Source organism: Tympanuchus pallidicinctus, unplaced genomic scaffold (genome assembly GCF_026119805.1).
Source record: "Tympanuchus pallidicinctus isolate F22 unplaced genomic scaffold, pur_lepc_1.0 scaffold8, whole genome shotgun sequence".
In the NCBI taxonomy this organism is placed as follows: domain Eukaryota; kingdom Metazoa; phylum Chordata; class Aves; order Galliformes; family Phasianidae; genus Tympanuchus; species Tympanuchus pallidicinctus.
In genome coordinates this window covers 17044452-17059750 of record NW_026294802.1, presented here as the reverse complement: position 1 = coordinate 17059750, position 15299 = coordinate 17044452, and the positions used below count along the sequence as shown (strand labels likewise).

The window sequence follows — 15299 nt, the reverse complement described above, 5'->3', positions numbered from 1 at the left end:
CTCTTCCTTTCATGGTGTTACAGCTGTGCATGGCTTTCTGCAATATGGCTTGTCTTTCATGTTGCTGTCACCACTGCTGACCCACCATCACCACTTCACTGTGCCAACACTGTTTGTTCTCCATAAACTCTCAGCATCAATGAATGGCAATGGGTGCAATTTTTTCCACATGGAGGGATTTAATGACGCACCTTTTCTTCATATGTTTTTCCACATCAGATGCCATCTGTTGCAAAGCAACAAAATGAAAAGGAATATTGTTGGGAAGGTTCAATGTCTACTGCCATAACACCAACATTTACCTCTGATGTCATGAGCCAACATAATAAAATAGGAGACGTTGTTTTCAGAGCAGCCTTTGTACTTTTTGTTTGAAGTGTTAAAATCATCTTTGGAAATCTATTTAAGATTGCAGTTAGTGTCATTGAGATTATGACTACTGTGGTCCATTAATGCCATTTTGTTAACAGACTTGTGCTGCTTTGTATAAGAAGAAAAAGTTTTCTGTTTTGTAATTGCTCACGCTAATTTATCAAGAATATCCCTTGTGAAGGTCTCTCACTTTCAAGACATAGGTTTATGATCATAAAGGTATTTGAAGAAAGGGATGCAGTGAGTGATATCCAGGATTTTTAGTACCATTTTGATTCTGGGGCTTAGATCTAATATGAAGAGGTACGCATTGCTTTCTCTTTCAGGGACTTCCAAAGGCATGTTTATGTAATTATATGTAATCAGGCATTCACCCAGTGATGGAATTAGGTGTGTTTTAGTTATTTATTTTTTATTTTATTGATTTTTTGTTTAGAGCTTTTTAAATTTTATTTTATTTTATCTTTAAAGAAGGGCTTTGCGTATTGATTTCACTCCTCCCCCCCCCAACCGTTGACTAGAATTCTAGAGTGCCCTTAAATATTTTTAGGTTTAATTGCTCAACTGTACCTTACTTCTCTCCTGGTTTCTAAATGCACTGTTGCTTCTATATTTGAATTTTCTCTTTATGGATAGTACCATCAAAGCAGCAGAGAATACAGCCATCTTTAACAGTGCAAAGATAGTCCTGGTTAATAATAAGTTAAGCTCTTATCAGAAGTATTGCTAACAGATTTTATGACAGTACAAATAATTCTGATGATGAGATTTCACCTTGTGGATTGTTCATAAAAATTACCTTCCACAAATGTGTTTAACTGTATGTTCTGGACTCTAAGAGAAATGATATCTGAGAATAGAAGCAGTTTTTATTCCTTAAATATCTGCTTTTACTTAAATGCTCAAATATTCAGCACCTGTGATATTCAGAACAAATTTAACATAATTTTCAGATTGGAATGTTCTGACAAATAGAAATTACAGATTTTTATAATGTTTGTTGTATTTGTATTGCGGTTTTTTAAATTATTTTTTACTTTCTGTATGTGGTTTTGAAAATGAATTGTCAGTAATGAGATATTCAGTGTCAGAGATGTAATTGAAGACTGGGAAGTCTTCATGGAAGAATATTTGTGAAAGTCCTTTCACTGACAAGATGGCATTTGTAGGAGCTAACTTTAGGCTTCTTTGTATAAGTTCTTTCTATAGTCAGGTTGTCTTGGCTGGCAGGTTCAGAAAAGTTGTGACTCTCCTCTACCTCCTCTTAACCTTTAGGAACAACATCTGATGTATGTTGTTAATAACATGAGCCTTAAAGTCTGTCTTACATACTTTTTGTGATTTTCTGAATTGCTAATGTCTCAGAATTGTTCACACTTGAAAGAATGACGGGCCTTGCCCTTGCATGGGTTTGTTATTCAGTAAATGAGTTACACAGACCGCCTTTTACAAAAATGGATCTGTACATTATAGGCTTCATGTTCTATGATGTAGTAACTAGATTTTTGTAGCCTCCTACCATTTTTTCTTGACTCTGCTATAAAGTTTGAGAAATTAAAATTATAGCCATCAGTAAAACGCTTTGTTCCCTGTCTTTGCAAACTACTCTGCCAAGTTCAGACAGTTGTGAGATTAGAGCTGTTTTTCAGAGTTTATTGGTCTTCCATCAGAAATATGGTGTAGTTCAGAACTGAAATAAGCATGACCTATGTACTTCAGTCAGTCCGGGTCAGCATAAGTTGAGAATAATTATCAGATTCCTATGAGGAGCATAAGCAGGGACATGGCAGGTTTACAAACCCTTTTCAATAGCATCTTGTTACTGTTAATTGCCTGGAGTCCAGCCAGAAAGATGAGGTGGCAGATGAACACAGATTTTCACTGGCATCTGCTGCACACTACAGCTGCTATCCCGTCCGGGGATCACCCTCACTTTATGACCATTTAGAAATCTTGGCAGCATAGGCTTTATTACAGTCAAATTGTTACTTGCCAAGAGAGAGTGCAGGAAATTTACAGTGCATGGGAGAAAGACAAGTAGCACACGTCTCAACATTTCTGATATAAATGGCCCCTGATAACAGTTTTTAGGGCCTGAAATGTGCCTGCAGTTTCCAGACTGTGGGAACAGCCTTGATATCCCATAAAGATGGTTGTTCTGGGCAAAAACCCTCCTTGGTGCTGGAGCTGACCCAGAACAGGTGATCTGTATAGTCAGATAAATATCAGTCAAAATGAATATTTAGTTTGAGATTATACAAATGGTGCACCTTTCTGCAATATAGGAAAATGTTTTTTTCTTATTGAGAGGAGACTGTAGAGCTGGGTAGTTTCCGTGAATCAACATTACCTCTCTGCTTCTCCATCTTCATTTCTGCCCAAGCTGTGTGAGGGACCATGCCATAATGCTCAAGAGTATGGATGGCGTACCAGTCCCCTAAACATGATGCTAAAATACAGTTAAATTAGGCCTAGTTGCTGTGCTGAAAATTGTTTCTGCCTGAAGAGTGGAGGCAGACACATTCAGATGTATCCTGAGCTATCTTTTTTCCCATCTGTAAAGTCTCCAGGGTCTTTTCCTGCTCCACGGATGATGTCTCAGGTTGATTGCACTGTTCTGCGTTGTATAGAATATTAGATTAAATAAGGTAAAATGAGATGTGTGGTATTTGACTTGTAGTAATTTACATTTAGGTAGTGCATTAATACTTCAAAAGGAAAGAAAAAAATAAAAGAAAGAAAATCTGTAGAAATCTCATGGTTAGTCAATTAGTTACTCACTTCATTCTTTGTTCAGGAAAAATCCTCTGGGACTTAGTGCTTGTTTTCTCTGGACATTGTGGTTTGCACTGATTTCTGTAGTACATATTACTGCTGAGTGTGCTGTTACTGTTTACTGTGCACATATGAGAAAAAGCTCAAAAATAAGTGCAGACTAACTTAACAAGAAAATCTTTTATTTTAGAAAATGAAAGTAATAGCTAGTTGTGGAAAAGGAAACATTTCTGAACATAGTGCTTAGCATAAGTGAAAGTAAGTTTTAAATGTTCTCATTTCTGAGTCTATTTTTGACAAGTAAATGCTGTGGGTATGTAGTAAAATGAGTAAGACAAGTACTGCGTAGTTTCCAAATCAGTAATTGCCACTTAAGAATAGAGAGTCAATCTTCCAGTTTCTTTTGAAACATAGATATTGCTTCAGAAAATGGGGAGTTGACATGAGGTTGTTTATTGTGACAGAAACAGAGATCTAAATCTGTTGTTTTCAGTACGAACCTACATTCATTGTAGCACAATTCTTGCTTACACAGTGCAGGGGAGGGTGTAACAAGTCTGAGTATCCAATCCACAGAAATTCTGTTATTCTTGCAATTTCTTTTTCTTTGAATCTCTTTTGAGCAATTTTGATAGTCACTTTTGAACACAATGAAATTCAACTTCAGGTTGAAATATTTCATATTGTTTGCAGTCCTTGTTTCGCTATCTTTCATTGTTTGGATGTATTTTGCTCTCTGGTTCTAATTTTTATATTTTGAATTCTTTCTTACTGTTTGTGTATTACAGTAATATTAATTGATGATTGGTATTCCAGATGGTGTTTCAGTAATTGATATGATAATAGTTTTTGGGCTTGCTCAGAGGCAACTCATTCTAACTGATAATTTGTGTTCTATTTGATATGTTAGATTACATCTTTCAAAGTGACAAGTCATTATAAAATCAAAAGCCAGAATATTCCAGTCCAGACAATCAGATTTATTTTCTTCCTTTTTTTTCTTTTGTCAGCACAATTAGCAATTTTTTTCTTAACAATTTACAATTTGACTTTTTTTTTTTTTTTTTTTTTTTTTTTAAATAGAGAAATATTCTATTGAAATCTCTTACAGCAACTATCAGATTTCAAGGCAGTTTGTGCTCTCTGACTACTATTTCCATATTGGAGTAAGCAGAGGAATGATTTGTTGTTGTTTTTTTTCCTCACACTATGTTTTATAATAAATACAAATCTTATGCTCGTAAAAGTCCAAGTACAACAACAGAGCAAATCAAAGTAGATACTAAAACAAAAAGAGGAATAAAGACATGAACAAAATCACAGGGAAGCCTGGTAGGAATTCAGTCAGCAAGAGTGGTGACAAATGACATGGACTGCAGCTTGCTTGGAGATCTGATGGCTGGCATATTTTACATACAATTGTTAGGCTTATATCCTGACAGCCTGGAAAAAATAGAAGCATACAGACATTTGTAGTGTGTTTTGGTTTTGCAGAGAGGAACTAAGTGAAATGGTAGAAATAAAAAACTTAGAAATGCATCAAAATAGACATATTGGAATAAGAATTCCCACTTACTTTGTTGGGTTCATAAGAGTTGCACAAACAGCACCTTGCATCAACAGCACAGTCCTGAGGCAGATCAGGTGGAAACAGCTCCACTTCAGAGATATGAAGGGTCATGGAGCTGTGCAGCTCAGCAATACGGTCACACCCTCCACAAGGAGGGTTCTCAGGTAGAAATATAGGTCCTCTCTGAAAGCTGCCTGCAGCAGTCATGATAAATAATCACCACTGAATGTTAGCTTGTTGTAATTCAATAAGCTGCACTCAAGACTATAAAATAAACCCTTTGATGATGGACTTAAGGTAAGTGCAAACTTTTTATTCGTTAGGAATTTGTTTAGTGCTGATAGAGTTAACTCTGTCTCTAGATTGCAGGTATACCATAGGTATTGTATCTCCTGTCAATTTGGGGAGAAAAAGCTGTTCTGGCCTAAAGCACGTTGGCAAGTGTAAACCTTCGTCCTCCTGAAGTCTGACATTTTAGCTATTCTTGTCTAAATCAGTGCAGAGAAAACTGCACAACCCTAGTGGATGCACAGGCCTTTCTCCCTGAATACCTAGTTTAAGTTCAGACATCCCTTTGAACATGGTTCAAATCACAGACCTTAATATTGATAGATACTGGCATGCACAGGATGATCCTACTCATTCCATTGAAGGAGAATAATTGGGGGAAAAAATGCTGACAGATAAAATGCCTTTGCGAAGATTTGTTTTGCTGCTACAAAGAACTGTACACTGATGCTCTTACAGATGTGATAAATGTGAGACCTGGAAAGCAACTGAAGTGGAAAAAATTCTCAAGGGAAAGCATGACATTGTTCCCTATAACCTTTGCTTGACATGGAGACCTAAAGCAGGTGGATTAAGAAGGAGGTTCTCAGTTCACCAGAAAACTGCCTGAAGAACTGGCACATACAACAGGGAGGCAGAGTCCATCTACATCTGTGTCATGGGGCAAAAGGTATTACAGGGGAAAGAAGAGAACTATAAATGCCATTGTTATGTAATTCTGTGTTGAAGCCACAACCTAAACATCATGTGTGTTTCCAGTCCTACTTCTCGAAACGTTCTTAATGTGCCTTTCAAGTTTCCCTTCCTTAAAAAATGAAGGGAGCATAGAAAGTGTAATCAGGTGATTAGAAGTCCACAGCAGCATATTTGTGAGGTACAGCAGTGCAAATTGGGTCTGCTAAGCTCAGGAATAGAAACAACGAAGACAGGATACAACAGAGTTCCATAATACCGTGAGTGGAACAGAGAAATAAAAGGAAAAGGAAATAGTTGCTTATCAAGGGGTGACATGTTCCAATCAAAACACAAGAGTTATTCCTTCAGAGAGTATATTGAAGCTGTATGGCTTCTTTCCATCAGTAACTTCTTACTATAAAACATGTACATAAATTTGTATTTCAGCAGGATGGCTCAGTTAAAATACTCCATTTCCACCTCAGAAGGAGAGCATTCAAGGGAAACTAGAAACTTGTTTACTCACTTAAAGTTTTGTAATTGGGAGGGGTATTTGTTGTTTATTGTTTTGTTGTGTTTTTTATTTTATTACATCGATGTAGTTGGAAGTTCTTCAATATTTTCAAAGCTGTAATTGAAGAATAAACTGAGTTTAGTTATGATTTGTGTTACCGATGGCAAGGGACTTGATTCTGTGTCAGAGTTGATGTTTAAACCTATGAAAAATGATTTAATCTCATGTAGGAATCCTGACGCTGTTGTAACATTTTTCCCCAAGGGTGTGGAGAAAGATAGCTATGCTTTCTTTTACGTGTTTATTATCTAAGTAGGGCATAGGGTGAGAAAAAAAAAATAGGGAATTGCCTTTATACTATGCTTCCAGCTGTGGGTTCAGAGGGCAGCAGGTGGATTTTTCTCTCCTGCTCATTCATTTCCACCTAGGACTCAAAAGAAACAGAAGAGTCAGTCATGGCATCAAGCATAGCTGTCTTTCTGCTGAGCCTCACATGAAAATGATTTTGCATGAGAAAACTTTAATCTTACGTGCCCTTTCTGAGCTCCCCCTTTTCAATGCTAGCTTTAAAATGTGAAAAAAAGCTGACCATGTCTGCAGAGCATCCTTGACTTTAATAGGAGATGTGGCAATTTGTGCAAGCTGAAGAAAGGTTGCTTAGCTTTTTAAGGTGGACAGATTGGCTCATTTTCTCCTTTGCTGGGTGTAAAAGTTGAAAGGAACCAAATAAGCAATTTGTCCCTTTATATATTGTATGTGAAAGGCTCATTTTTTGCTTTCTGTCCATTTTTCCAAAGTGCATCCTTATGACCATGCTTATCTGTGCCTCAGTGACTGCAGACTGCCCAGAGCTGCCTTGTTTCTTGGGGGCCCTGCATACCATCACAGTTGACTTCCCTTGCTCTGTGCAATACCACACTTGTTCTGCTCTGAAAGGGACCTTGAAGAAAGGGTCTGCCTCAGTTTGCTGTAGGGCCAAAGCAGAATAAAAGACCCACATAAAGAAGAGAAACAGCTGAAGTAATTTGCCTCCAGCATGAACACTGACATGCTGATAATACCAAAATAAAAAGCCTTATTGCACCTGCCAGCAGCAGTTTCTTATCCCAGAGATCTACAAAGCAGGTCAGGGCACTTGAGGTTAATTTAGCACTGTTAGCTAATAGATCATTTATACAGCTTCCTGAGTCTGCACTGCGTTGTTATTGTTTATTCATGTTCATATTATCTCTGTCTAGAGGAAGACACCTCAGGAAGGAGCCTATGATTATGTGCCTATAGCTGAACTGTGGCTGAGCCAAACTGGCCTACCAAGCCATCTCAGTTTCAATGTAGTATAATTTGGACGCAGTGCCTTGTCGGCCCCAGTACTGCCACTAAAACCATCTCCTCCAGCACCAGAGCTTTGCACTTTGCTCAGTCCAATGGTGCAGGCTGGCTGGCTGAGGCCTTCTGGTGGTGGGTCTTGCTTCACGCTCAGGTATGTGGTGCTCAGAACCTCTGGCCAGGGCTGAGGCAGCAGAGCCCCATCACGTACTTGGATGAGAGACTGCTGTGCAGCACAGGGTGATTGATACTGCATATGAAAAGCCAACAAAACAAAAAGCACTATCATATAAAGGTTTGCATGCAGGGTAAGCCATGCAGTGGTGGTTTCTACTTCTAGTAATTTTTCCTTCCTTTTCCTTAAGTTAGATTTTGCTTCCTGGCTTTGAAGTACTTTAGTACTTCACTTTAATGTTCTGATACGCAGGTTTTATCTGGAGCATTATAAATTCTCTAGTTATCTCTCATTATCAGATAGAAAATACGCTCGATATAAAAGAAATGCTGCTTTAGCAAAAATAATACCTCATATGAAGACAAAACTGGAAGCAATAAATTAGCCAGGAGCAGGATCAAGGCTGCTCTTCCCTGCTAGCAAGCTGCACAGCTGAGGTTGTTTTGTAGGAAGGGAGTGAAGATGCTTATCTTACATGAACCTCAAACAGAGGTCTCAGAGGAGAACAGAAATGCAACAAGAAGAGCAATTCCTCATGGAGACAAAAAGCTTGTTTGTGGGAAAAGAAAAACAAAGGGCAGAGAAAGGGAAGGAAAGACGGGTTAATATTGAAAATACAGAGAAGGAATTCTGCTGTATGCAGGAAAAGGACTGAGTGATGCATGCAATACTTCAGGCTCAAACCTCATCCAGCTTCAGAACACTCAGCTTCTACTTCTGCTAGTGGTGCTCAGACTGCAGAGCACAATGGCTTGAGCCCTATCCAGAAGCTAGTCCTCCAAAGTGGACAGTTGGTTCTGGGTACTGGACAGCATGTAAGACTTCCGTTTCTATCTGCCTGGTAGCTCGAGGTTGAAGTGATCCATTATAATAAGTAAGAAGCAATAAAATAAACACTGTTTTTGCAGCATCCCTACTGTCTGTCAGAGCAGTCAAGTGCGTTGCCAGTGCTGCCAAGCTCACTTAGAAATGGTCATGCTACAGGCACAGTGAGGCACGTAACACTGGTGGGATTTTGGTGGTCAGCATCTACGTGGTATCGAAACTGAAAGCCAGGTAATGGCTCCACCAAACGAGTAAACTGAGGACCTAGTCTGCAGTGTATTGCTGGAGAGTTTGTCTGTCTTTCTAGGTGTCTTATGTGGGTATTGTCACACTGCAAAAAGTAATAGGTGTCAACTTGAACATCTATTCTTCAGGGATCTCTGCACCATTTTCTCAAATCTCTGTCCCACAGAAACTGTGATTCGGCAACAGTGTGGGTTTTTTGCAAGAATAGGGTGAGTTTGCACAAGAGACTGCTTAATGCCAATAATTCACCATGTTTTCATCCCCCATAAACTATAAGCAATATTTCTAATACTTCTTTGCCTCTGATTCTCCCCTCTCTTTTTCTCTACTTTTGTGCATACTAACTGGGAATGTATTTTTATGTGCCAGTATCTCTTTTAAAAGGATTTTCGCCCACATGAAAACAAGGTAATACCTCAGCTTACTGTGATAGCAATCTTACATTTTTGCAGACATTTACTTGTAGTTTAACAAAAGAAATGAACAGAGAAAAGCAAGATCTGGGCTTCCTCTGGAGAAATCTGAAATGCTAATTAGACAAAGATGCTTGCAACTTTGTTCTTGTATTTCTTGTATTTCTTGAAAACACAAGGGAAATTCATTCTCACAAATATATTGAATATACTGGTGACACATTGTTGGAACAAACTTTTTGGAACAAACAGTAGTGCTTTTTGAATACTTTCGCATTTTAAATATGTCTAATGAATAATCTGTTTAATTTCCAATAATGTTGGCATGTTCTTTTTCATATACTTCGGTGTTATTGCTTTATAGTCCCACTGTTAAGTGCAAGAGAAAGAAGGTTTTATGCAATCAGAGTTAAATTGTAGGTTGAACATCATTTTGGCTGTGATTATTTGGATAGATTAGATCTGCAGATTTTACAGTCTTTAGGAAGAATGGTCTGTCTGCAGTATCCATTATTTTAAAGGCTGCACAAATAGTTTAGGAAGCTGAGTCAGAGCCACACAACGCATCACATATGATTTCAGACGGTGAAAATATTTACTTTAACCTCAGATAATCACAGAATCATAGAATGGCTTAGGTTGGAGGGGACCATAAATATTGTCTAATTCCAAACCCCTGCCATGGTTTGAGTTACCAACCACCAGATCTGATTTCCCAAGGCCTCATCCTACTTGGCCTTGGATGCCTCCAGGAGGGACACTCACAGCTTCTCTTATGCCAGTGCCTCATCACTCTCTGAGTAAAAAAATTGTGCCTAAACACCTAACATAAATCTCTTCTATTTTTATTTAAATCTATTCCTCCCCATTCTATCACTATCAGATCATGTAAAACATCAATCTCCTACTTTTAAGCTCCTTTCAAGTACTGGAAGGGCACAGTGTGGTCTCCCCAGGGCTTTCTTCTCTCCAAGCCAAACAAGCCTGACTCCCTCAACTTTTCTTCATAGGAGAAGTGCTCCAACTCCTTGGTCACCTTTATCACAGTATATTTGCAACCAGTTTCTAAAAAAGAGGCCTTGTTCTGTGACCAAATTAAGATATACCCTTACTGAAATCCAATCAGTAAGGGTGTGTCTGTGCCAGTTACATGTTTCACTGAGCTGTACCTCAACTCCCTTGCAAACTTCAGAGTTGGTTGCTTCTTATGATAAAGCAATCAGAGGTGATGTTGAAAGAATACTTTTTGCAATACCTTAGGGATAACTGCACAAGAATTTGATCAGTTATGTTACTCTGAACTTCTAGTAACTGCACAGGAAAGCCCCAGGTGGGGCTTGTATTTCACTGTTTGAATCTTCTTACAACTAAATTCTTTATTCAAACAAATGTGTTGTCCAGGCATACTTGTTATTCTGCTTGTGTGGACTATTACACTGCTTTTCACAAGATGAATCAATTGAATAAAATGACTGGGGTTTGCTGACTGTGTTAATGAAGATGTGCTTCCAACGATCCTTAGAAACAGGCAGCAGTTACATTAGCTCTGTAACCAGGAGGTATGTGAGCAGCTGCTCATAGGAGCACTTCCATTTAAACTTCCTGCAGGAGATCAGCTCTGATGAAGTGCAGCAAAATCAGGTAGTGAGCAGGTAGCAGCTTCAGTTCTAAATGCACAAAGCCATTTCAGAGGAGAGCAATTTGCACAGCCTCTCTTCATGTGTGCAACCCCACTGTTTTCACCATTTACCTACAAAAGTAACGTCTCTCTTCCCCATAGTAGTGTGTTACGTATTGAAGTGTATTAAGATGTCAGAGTTTCAAAACCTATTCTGTGATCTGGAGGCTTATGTCACATGGACTTTCAGTAGAACTGGAAGACTGGTGTCACTGAGGCAGTCTTGGGAATGACAGTGGAGGACCCCTTTTGCTAACATGTGTAGTCAGTGCTACCTGAGTGACCAGTTTTACAGTTCATCCTTCACCTGCTTACATGTTTCTGATTCTTAGGGTACTCTGTTTCTATCTGCTTCTCTGTTTGCCTAGTTATAGCTTTAAAGACTTTCCTTTTTCTTTTTTAAACAAAAAATGGCTGCTGATGAAAGGAATAAGAATCACAATTAAATTAAGCATAAAATGGCATTGTAGAATTATTGTTCAGCTTTGTTGCCTGAAAGAGATGATTGGCTACAGATTTTTACCAGAGGATGCTGTCAGTAATTCAAGTTGCTGCAATTGCATTAATGTGAACATAAGAAAGTCAGAAGCAGTTGTTTTTCTGCCATAAAGTAGCATTTCTTTCTGAGAGCATACAGCAGATAGAAAATGTCAACTGTTATTCTCTGTGGAAAAGTAAAGCCTCTTTCGTCACAGAAAACAATTTCTATTTAAAAATTATCTGTGACAAATGTGACAAATTTGAGAATGTTTGGTGTGAAAGAATCTCCAGCATTGCAGAAGATGTTTCAGAACTGGTGAGAATGGAATAGGTTTTCAAGCATAAGGTCATGTTATTGTTGCTTATGGAACTATTGTTGTTGTATGTATGTATGTATGTATGTATGTATGTATGTATGTATGTATTGTTGTATGGAACTATTGTTGAAGATCATGTTAATAAAAACTGGTCACTACTTGTGTAGCTTAGTGTCTTTTCCATACGATTAGACATTCTGGTACATGCAGATATTCAGAAGAGAAGAACCTATTACTGCCAAGTTTTAGTCTATCAATCACAAAGCTGTCACTTAATAATCTGTGTAGTACTTACCTCTTTACTATGGGCCTGTGTGACTTGTGTGGTTTTTGAAGGAGTGGAAGATAATTCCTCCTATAGGCCAGTACAGCAGTAAACCATGACTTTGTATTAGTTTAAATATCTGTTAGTGTAGTTATTCTGTTATCTGCAGCGCAGCAGCAGTAAAGATGTTCACATTTTTTATTTTCATAGAAAATTCATGTTTTTATAATTTTATTTCCTCCTTTTTTATTTTTTCCTTATGAAAGCTTTTATTTTTAAATGTGGCAGTTTTTGTACCTTTTTACCTTAGTTGTTCTGTGTTGTTCTCTTGTGTCTAACAGTACTAATTCATATTCCTGGCAGGTATAAGTTTATCTATTCATGGGGCTGAAAAGCGTGTGCAAATCTGTCAGTGGAGGACTGCAGCAAGCTACCCAGTGTCACCGCGTCCACCTGTGGTTGGGCACCCTTCATTACCACAAGTCAGAAGGTCAATAAGCATGGAAGCCTCATCAGCTGGATCGAGTAATCCAACAGCCTCTGGTGGAAAAGCAAAAACCCACCAGCCAGGTAACAGATTTGATGTGGCACTTTTTCAGTTCCATTTCTTGCATAGTATGTCATTGTGTTGTGAAGCTGGTGTCAGTAGCATTAGATCACACGTGCATAAAGATCAGTCTGTTGATCATCAGAGCTATAGATTGATGTTTTGTGTATGTTTTCTGTGTTTTTGATAGTTACAGATTGCACTGGGAATACCAAGAGTTGGGACAGCTGAACACAGAGAATGAAAATATAGGTTTAAACCATTAAAAAAAAACAACCATAAACAAATCTATAGTGGTATCCAAAATGTTAATGCAGAAAGAAAATTGAATTATTGTTTTTGTATACTGCAACCTTTCTATACACTTAATTTTAGCCATGAGCTGATGGCAATGCTATAAAGACTACGGGCATCCCTATGGAACTCTGTATTTGACACTAACGTTGATTTTGAACTAAAGATGTGACACAATGCCGAGTGCAGACCAAAGTCAGTCTGCCAGAATGAAAACAAATCTCTAAATCTGTAGGACATTTTGCAAACTGTGTTAACTGGTTAGCAAAATGAAATTTTTTAAAAGAAACCTGAGTCTCTTGGGTACTATCAAATTCTTAGTGACATCATGAATTCATTCCTTGTTATGTTAACTACAGAACTATTTCAGAAGTTGTTTTGGTTTTTTTTTTTAGAATAGAGTAGTGCATTTGTGCTGGCCATGTTCAGTTTTTCAAAGTGAAAATGAAACTCTTAATTTCTATCCTGAGTACAGTGAATTATGACTGCCCATGAGGTCTGTTTTGTAGATTTTATATTGAGGGGTTTTGATAATCTTCCACCCTTGCTGCCCAGGAAAGGAGATGATGCCTCCATAGCAGAAGTAGGGGTGCCATGGGACAGAGTCCATGTGTATGAGACAGAGTTCTCTGCCTACAAACCCTCAGTATGCTTCCATTATCTTGCAGACCTGGGGCATTCCTTAATTTTTGTACAAGTTGAAAGTTTAGATTATTTTGCTTTGCTGTGTAGCTCTATTTCCATGAGTTTCACATACTATTCAGACTCAATAGCCTTTGTCAACATGGGTTAATTAAGAATTTACGGTGACTCATAACCATTTTCTTTGTTTATTTCTGTTCTTCCCTTCACTTGCTTGTCCTGGTTTTTTTAGCTTCCATGTTTTGTCTTTGAGGTACAGAAACTACTACTGCATACGTTATTGCTGCTCAATATATATTACAAAGACTGCAGCATGGTAAAAGATCAATTAAAAAAGACAGCACCACAGTTTGTGAAACAAGTGTATTGTTCATGCACAATAGGTTATGCTAATCACATTAATTTTGAGCTGCTACACGTTCTACACCTATATGTCAATAGATATGGCCTGTGCATTAGCACTAAATAATGCATAAGCAACATATGCTGCTTTTTGATTGAGAAAAAGATCCCTTTTTATGTAGACCACAGAGGTTTCCTAAAATGGAGTTCATTAGTGAGCATCATTTGGATAATGCTTCTCTGAGGAATTCAGCTTGCAGTACAGTCATATGAGATTAGTTTTGTCAATCATATCCTGTGCTTTAGACAATAAAAGCATCCATAACCTTCAGAGAACATGCTCAGTGGCTTAGTTCAAGGAGGCATTTTCTATCATAAGCTTCACTCAAGTTAACAGGAGTTAATAGAACCTAGAACCTTGAGGGCTGCAGACTCTTAAAAATAGATTTTATGGCAGGAATCCTATTTTATACAACTTACAATGTCATTATTTCATCTGAAATTATTTGAATCTGATTGTTTATTTCTGTTTGAGAATACTAAATTTTTCTGTGTCTGATTTGAATTACAACCGTTAAAGCTGTGTTCAAGTAGACTGTTAGAAAGATTATGGTCAGTCAACAACAGTAATAAGTAGAACTATTAGGAGAGAGAAAAAAACAAAACAAAACTGAAATCATATGTTATTAGTTTCTATTCAGCAAGAAATTATCAGCTGTAACTACATAAATAATCTTCCTAGTACACTAGTTGGCCAATGGCAGTACCTTATGAAATGCTGTACATTATAAATAGTTTGGTATTTCAGAGTGATGATTATTCTGACATATATAAATTACCCAGGTAAAATAGCTTACATGGTCAATCGCAAGGAAACACCTACAGGTTTCTGGAATGATGACGGAATGCTACTGTGGTCATTGGGGCCCAGTGACAGAAACATTTTGTTAGTCTCTTGGCTTTTAACATAAATACTACCCGATACAGAAGTTGTAATCTTTAAAGGAAGATGCATGTTGCTTTTGGCATTCTTTTCTTGATTTTTGAATTCTCTCTTTTTTTTTTTTATTTCTTATTCAATTGCACAATTTTTATTTATGCATGTAATTGCTGGGCATGAAATAAGAAAGAAGTAGTGACATTGGCCAACAGAACAATTGACTCTAGGAGGCAAGAACAAATGTGCAGATCTTGAAACTATTGCAATCAAAATTAAAGCAAAAGAGGAAATGTATGTTTTATGAGCTTAGTCACAATGTAATGAACTTTGAATCATCAAGGAAGCTAGAACTGAGCCCTATCAAACTGATAATTTAATGTGCAAAAGATATCCTTTCCTCATCATAAAATGTGCACATGCTTGTATGTGTTCAGTGTTCTTCAGAATATGTATGTTAGATATGATTTGTTGGTTCAGTCACATTCTCTGTTCTTTGCTGACTGGCAAGGCGTATGGCATACATCTCCCTCAGATTAAAAGAATAAATTCCTGCAAATAATTCTGCCAGAAAGCTCTGTCATGCAAATATTTCTTGGCAGAAAATGCATGTAAGGC

At 37.7% G+C, this 15299-nt stretch overlaps 1 protein-coding gene across 4 annotated transcripts in view; it reads left to right on the top strand.

Moving 5' to 3' along the window:
• The window catches only part of ANO4 (anoctamin 4), a 168735-nt gene that overhangs the window by 43028 nt on the left and 110408 nt on the right, over positions 1 to 15299 (top strand). For all 4 annotated transcript variants that reach the window (XM_052669029.1, XM_052669028.1, XM_052669027.1 and 1 more), the window contains exon 2: positions 12283 to 12489. In XM_052669029.1, coding sequence (XP_052524989.1) covers positions 12420 to 12489 — 70 coding nt within the window. In that variant the 5' untranslated portion in view covers positions 12283 to 12419. The remainder of the gene's footprint in view (positions 1 to 12282; positions 12490 to 15299) is intronic.